Source organism: Cinclus cinclus, chromosome 3 (assembly GCF_963662255.1).
Source record: "Cinclus cinclus chromosome 3, bCinCin1.1, whole genome shotgun sequence".
Classification (NCBI taxonomy): Eukaryota; Metazoa; Chordata; class Aves; order Passeriformes; family Cinclidae; genus Cinclus; species Cinclus cinclus.
The window spans coordinates 112,574,715-112,582,148 of NC_085048.1; the positions used below are offsets into that span (position 1 = coordinate 112,574,715).

At 43.5% G+C, this 7,434-nt stretch overlaps 1 protein-coding gene across 1 annotated transcript; it reads right to left on the reverse strand.

Moving 5' to 3' along the window:
- Nucleotides 1-321: 321 nt before the first annotated feature.
- Nucleotides 322-7,434, reverse strand: LOC134042052 (serine/threonine-protein phosphatase 4 regulatory subunit 3B-like). The gene is given in 12 exon segments (XM_062489128.1): nucleotides 322-396; nucleotides 945-1,135; nucleotides 1,608-1,746; nucleotides 2,080-2,249; nucleotides 2,928-3,086; nucleotides 3,511-3,652; nucleotides 4,303-4,434; nucleotides 4,624-4,740; nucleotides 5,526-5,639; nucleotides 5,838-5,915; nucleotides 6,686-7,239; nucleotides 7,242-7,434. Coding segments are annotated over 12 exon segments (2,064 nt in total).

Here is a 7,434-nt window from a genome sequence, read left to right on the forward strand (position 1 = left end):
CTAACCTAACTACTAACTAAATCTCCAAAACATAGACATGGCTTCACCTTCAACTATTCCAGGAGCAACTGACCTAACATACGTCACTATATATTACTACTACATTGCATAATATCAATTATATTACTTATATTATCTTGTATTATCTTATTGTATCAACATATATTACCATTACATTATAATTCTATAATAACATCTATGAGAAGAGAGATATATGTGATGGACTGCAGCTGCTTCTGCATTTAAACATTAAACAGTTGCAGCACTGGAAAACCCAGAATAAAAGTTCTGATTTTCAAACTTCTTTGTCCTTTGGGATGGTCAACGAGCTCTTTTCTTTGGAGGTGTCTCATCGTCTTTGTCATCTGGATTATTAAATACTTCAAACAGACGTCTCTGCCAATTAGAAAAGGTACAAAAATGAAATTCCCACATGGACAAAATACACGCTGCACATCTCTTTTGCCCCCAGGTCAAAAGGGGTGTGCAATAAAATGCTCGCCCCAGTTTTCTCTAGCTGCTTGGAAGCTAAGATTTAAATAATGCTCAGCTGTAAAAGCCACAAAAGAGGTATGACTTCCTGCATTTTGTCTGCTTAAAAAAAACTTATTCATTCCCTGATGGGGAATAGATTCCAAAAACGGCAATCCCACCTGTATATCACACACACAGGGCACTAGCTGGGAAGGGAAGCAAGCCAAAGAGTAGGAAGAGTTCAATCCAGCAGAAGAGGCAAAATTAACCTGTGCCCACCAGATGAACAACAGCCTCCAGTCCCACCCTAACCTCCTTAAACCATCCCCTAAACTAGTCAGGCTTTCATTTTTGGTGGAAGTAGTCAGGGATTTGGGTGACTTTATCCCTAAGATACCCTGAACAAGGCTATAGCTGTCTGTGCCGCCTTCCACCCAGTCAAGCCCCAGGAGGCCGCTCTGCTGTCCTACATGAGGATAGGAGCTTCCACCAAAGTTCTCTCCCACCTTGGGGACTGTCACCACTGTGGTCAGGCTTATGCTTGTTGGATAGGAGCCATTGGAGCTTGCTGGTGGCACTGCAGCTGCCTTCTGTTCATCTTCACTGAACTGCAGCTCTTCATCCACCTGAAAGCTCGTTGCTTCTTTGGCAAACATCGCACCAGAAAATACAGGGGGGACCCTGCAAGAGACACAGGGCAAGTGATTGGAGCTTTGCTTGGTGTTTCAGACTCAGCCAGGACAGAAATGGCTTCCAAAGCTTTAGAATGAATTAAGTGACTTGGGGAAGGCAGTCCAGCTCCATCCCTTCTTCCACCCTCACCGCAAACTTGACAAATAGCCAGCTGATAATGAGGCAAACTGAATCCCAACTCAGAAGAACAGAGTAAGATTCTGCTCTCCATAAGCTGAGAGTTTTCTCAGCAGAACACTTAACTTGCTGTCCACATCAGCTCTACTCAAAGAAAGGTAGATGGGGGTTTCCTCTAACCCAAGAAGGTTTCGGCAAGAATGGAACCCAACCCCAATCCCAGCCACCTGCTTCTGCTGCTCTATGGGAAATGAAAAACCAAGGAGCAGGCCTGCAGAATGGCAGTCAGTGGCATCCTCATTAGACAGAAACTGGGCCATACCTGTTTGCTTTCTCCTTTGGCCGGTCTTTTTCTTGCTCATATTTTGTCTTCAGTCCCTGGAATATGTGAATGTATTTGGCAGATTCCAGTGCATCAGAGAAGTTCTCAACTATATGTGCAATAAGGAACTGAATGTCCTCCTGAATAAGAACAAAACAGGGCTTCAGTCTCAAATGGTCATGTGCAGAAAGCTTTTCTTTTGCAAAGTAACCGATTCCTTGACTAGAACCCAAATATTCTTGTCAAGAACAAATGGGGAGCCATCAGGTTTATTTTTAGGAAAAGAGCTGAAATCTAGAAAGAATTATTGAACTTCCCTTAGAAATGGACAACGGACTCACCAACATATCCCCATGCCATTTGTGACCGTTCCATCAAAACAGGATGTTTGCTGCTATCTGGGAAACCTGCCTTTTGCCTCTTGCCCTGTAAGGTCATGGACACGTCAGGGCTGAGGCTGCTGCTGAACTTACCTTTTGGATAAATTCAAACAGCTCCAGCAAGGCAGAGTTGAGCAGGTTGCACCTATTGCTGTTGTCCAACACAGCATTTACCACTGGTTCAAACAGGTTTCCCAGAGCGATGTAACGGTTATAAATTTCATCTTTCAGGCCAATTATCCTCCTCATAAAGCGCAGAGCACCTGTGTGAAGAAAGATATTCAGGCATTCAACAACCACATGCCAGGGCTCTCACCTTCCTGTGGAAGAACTGAAAAACCTGCTGTTATCCCAAGAGGAAGATGCCCCCCCTGCAAATCTGCAGAAGCAGATGGGTTGACAGATCACCTTTCTTTCCTTCTCTGACTTTCCTGGATATTAGAAGTTCATGAGGAACCATGAATTACTTTATTACGTCCAGCAGCAATGCCTGCCAGCAGGCATGAAGTTAAACTATTAACTCCCTTGTATTCTTCTTCCTTGTTCCCCTCCCAGAACCAGCCGTGAGTCTTTCAAAACCCTGGTTCACAGCATTTCATTCACTCGCCACAAGGAGAACCAGATTCAGGACATTATTAAGAAAGGACGCAACTCCCACTGAAATGAGGCAAGAAATCTGATTACAAAAGATCCTGTCATGGAGATTTGAAAGGATCCCTGCAGACTTCAAAAGAGACAACAATCCACCGCTCACCAGAAACTGCACTGGTCTGTGCTACAGACAGCTGCCACCTCTGCTTTTCCAAATTCCTTAACTGTAGCCAATGAAACTCAGCAAATGAAGAAGAATTCTGACTTTGAGCGTACATTGGCACACTTACACCTTCCACGCAGGACCCACAAAACCTTTAAAAAGGAAATCACAACAGTTCCATACTCACACAAGGCCAGAAATTTGTGTTTGGATTTCACCAAGAGCAGTGATCTTCTTAGGAGATCTTTGTTCATCATATAAATCCTCATGTGATACTTGTGCCGTTCCACACAAAAGGACAGCAGCTCCAAAACGGAGGCAAGTATTTCTGCTGTTTGATAATTGTCTACAAGAGAAATTCATGCCTTAAGTTGTACCAAAAAATAAATCCTGTACTGTCAGTGAACACTAAGCTCAGTTGCTATTGCATTTCCTGACATCTTGTCAGGGGAGATGTGTTTTACTGGATTGCTTGGGGAAGCAGGACATTGGGTCAGAAGAAAACAACAAACACAACTGTGGATTTTTTTGCCTTCTCAGTAAATATTCTTTCAAATTAGACTACTACAACTATGACATTAATCTCAATATCCATGAAGGAAGTACGTCTTTACAAAGCACGCCATCAAGCTATGCCAGCATTCACAGCATCAGGAAAGGGCTACGGAAACTCCTGCCCACATAATCCCTGTCCCTGGAGGAACAGCAGCTTGCAGCAAGCCTATTCCCAGCAGGCATCACAGGTCTACTGCTGTTTCCAGCAGCGTTACCAGGCCCTTCAAAGGGAAAAATATTTAAATTGTCATTACCTATTTCATACCATTCTTCTGAGGTATGAGCCAGAAGTGGCGCAGTGAGAACATGAATGTAGCGGTCGTAGAAGATATCGAGAAATTCAAATATTTCTAAAAGCTGAAACAACAACAACTTCATTAAACACTGGCATTCACATGCAACCTTTTAAATTCAAAGGAGTGGTAACAGCAGAAGCAGCCTACAAAGAATTCTACGGAGTTCTTTGGGTCTGCAGAACTGTCTTCACACAAGATCAATTGTCTTGCTTTTGGGAAAAACTTGTGGGACATCCAACCAACCGAGCTGTCATTACAAGAATCCCCAGCATGGATGCAACTATATACTGGAAAAAGCATTAGTGACTCCAAGTGCTGGAAAAAGTGTCCTTAAACCATTCTGAAAGGCATGTAGTTTTGCCCAGAACAACATGTAAACCATTTCACAGGTATTCTGGCCCATTGGAATGTATTCAAATCTTTCAGGATTTATCGTCCAGGTGGAGAGAGCTATGGTCAGACAGTTCTAGGGCACTGACACATGGGACTGTGTGGTTTAATACTGGCACAATACCGCAGACACATACGTCTCATTAGCAAAATTATCTTATGGTTGGCTTAATTAAAGTTGTTGTCAGAACACATTCCACTCCATTGAAAAACCCTATAATTTTTTGCCCTCTGCCCACAGTCACAGCCATAGAAAATATCAGGCTTCTAAGTTTGACAAGACTTAACAAGACGTCTCTTCTGCCATTCATGTTCTCTTACACTAAGTGTGTCCATCATTTTCTCTGGATCGATCAGTGCACACAAAATCTCCATTAACTGACTGTTGCCTCCAAATTCAGGGTCGGGGCTACAGATTATCTGCTTAATGACCTCAAAGATGACTTGGGTATCCTGCAAAACAATCCAAAAGAAAGAAATCACAAAGTAATTACAAGACTGGAATGAATTCCCCATTTTCTGCCATTTTTTAAAAATAAAAGTTAAACCAAAACACAAAAATTCAGGTTTCATTTTGCCGGTTATTATCCTGTTTGCCCCAAAACTGGCCTATTCCACAAACTCCAAACCACTTTTACTCACATTCTCACTCTGTCGGGCCTCTTGCATGACAAATTCGTGGACTGTGGCTGGACTAAATTTTACTAGATCAGACAATATATCTGTAGCAGCAGATCTAACTCGCAGATCATCCACTCCCTCACATAGAAAAAAAAAAAAAAGAAAGAAAGAAAGAAAGAAAGATTAATTTGTTAGAGTAAATAAAGTTTGGTATTTCTTATTCCATGAAGCTGCAAAGAAGAGGCAGCTTAAAAACTGGAGAACATCTTGTTCCAAAAATTTTCATCAGAAACATGATCATGTTGTTACAGAAAAGCCACAAGGAATCAGGCAAATCCTTTCCCCGCTCTTTTCTTCCTTCAGAAAGGGCACAAGGCTTGCTGTGAATGTAAGAGCCCTAACTTAGGCTGGAAACATTCACAACATCCTACTTGCTGGAATATCTAAGACTTTATTGATATTCTATACTTGCTGTCCACAATTTATCCATTTGGTACTAAAGGAACACTGTACAAGCCAAGGTGCACAACAGTTTCTAGACCCATTTACAGGCAACAAGAATTCAGACCTTTCCTTAAAGGATGTGATTTTCTCTGATAAAAAAAAAAATACAAAACAAAAATGAAGCTTCCACATGACTCTCTTTCACCTTTTGACTACCTTGCCACAAGGACTTCACTGCCCTCAGACTTCTCCATTAGGAAAAGTAAAATAGTAAGAGCGGTCAAGCCAGGCTACTGCAGAGCAGAACTGTGGGCAGCTTCTGGATTCTGGACATTGCCAGCAACCTCCACTCTCAGCAGAGCAAAGCTCTCTAATCAGACTTCCAAAAAGGTGCTCAGCAGATCCAAAAATGTTTTACAAGTCTAAATGGCTGTGAGCTTTTCTAGTTTTATTAAAACCAATTCTAAGTTCTCACTTACCATTAACTTTTCAAGAATTGGAAGAAATCCCAACTTTGCCAAAGTCTGAGGAAATTCATGTCTTGTCTCAGGTAATGTGAAAGACACGGCACACATTTCCTTGAGAAACTTCATCTGGTGCACAGGGGATAAAAAGTTTTGTGTATTTGAGTCGGAAAACTCTCTGAAAGGATTTGTACTGGGGATGGGTGGTGGGGTGCTGTACTGGCTGCTTCTCCAGAAGTGCTTCTGAGACTGCAGAACTCTCAGAACACTTTCACTTTCTAATTCACCCCTCTCATTTAAAGCCTTTGAGGGACCACCAAGACTTACCAATGCACAGCATTGCTCGACAGATGTAGCTTCGTTCATTAATTGTGCAAAAACTTCAGAAAACAATTCCTCATCCTTCTGTGGAGCACACAAAAACAACACCAGTTACACAGTGCCTTCTGGAAACTGAAAGCATGATCTTTCGAGGATCCCACACTGCACAAAGTCAAACTTTCAACACTGCCATTATTTTTATCAGCGAGAAGGCAAATGCTAGAGAACACATCCAGCAGGATCATTTCCAGTTTTTCAGCACTCCTTGTGTGCAGCTGAAGCATCTCCGGGACACCAGAGCCACAGGTAAAGCTGGCCACAGGGCATGATCCCCAAAGATGATCCCTAAATTCATGTCTACAGAGTGTGACATTTCCTTCCCTACTCTGCCCTGCCACCCCTAGGCTTTGCAGATCTGCCCAACCCCATAGACTCCGTGTGGGATTTGCCACACCCACACCCACATCAAAAGGACAGAAAAGGACACTGCTAATTTGTTTCAGACTCCCTGACAGCACTTTGCACATAAACTTCTAGGTAAGCCACTGGTACATTTCTGATGGAAAAAATGCCACCCAAGAGAAAACTTGGGCCCTACTGGACCTGCGCCATTCTTACTACACTGTGAAGATCCCAAGGGGATCAGTTTCCCTCTTTTGCATCTGCAGCATTGCAAGGCACCTTTTCAGTCCATCTCTGCGAGATTAACAGATTACAGGTTGGCTGCAGCATTCAAAACATGGTGCAAATGAAAGTGCCTGTGAATATGGTGTTCGCCAGCTGCAAACCACTTCCAAACTACAGCCGGAAGGATCTCTGCAGATCCCATCTAAGCCACATTCAAAAACACTTACCTGCAGCTGAAGTAAAATCTTCTCTTTGCTGGATCTGATAAAGGAATTGAGGGTAGAAAGAGAACCCTCTTCCAAACCCAACGCATTGGGCATGATGATGGCCCGAATGTACTCTGCCCTGGACACCTGGTAGAGCTTTTGCCTGAGTTTAGGGTCTTTGATAGGAATAGCCTCCTGAAGCTTTTCTCCTTTGGTCAAGGTTTTCCTGTAAAATCCTGGCTGAGCCAAACAAGGATCGTACTCAAGGCATCCGGCAACATCCATAATGCAGTCGTCAGAAAACATCACCTTATACAGAATCATTTTGTCCAGGTACAGAATTTCTCTCACGATGTCAAACAGAAGATGCAAGCCTTGGGTGTACTCTAAGTGCTCACAGAGTTGGAAAAGCTGTAGCAGCTTTGCAATATAGCCTTGACTCCTCAAGGCCAGCGCTAGCTTTCCCTCGCGGATGCGTGAGAGGCGAACAGAGGTCACTAGCTCTGCAATCTCTCCAAGGCTGGAGAGTTCACAGGTAGGCAGCTTCATGAAACGCCTACGTCTACCCATTTCTTTAGGTGCTCCTCTTCTGCCTCAAGAAGCTCCTGGGTGACTGCCACGGAGTGACAGCAGTACCCAAAGGGGACAAGAGGGAAGCAGGACAGGAGGCCACTCTGCCCTGTCCTTCTGCTGCTCTGCCCCTCCAAGTGCCTCAGGTGTTCCTCAGCCATTGTGATGTCACCTGGGTCAGAGCCTGCTGATTGGTCCAT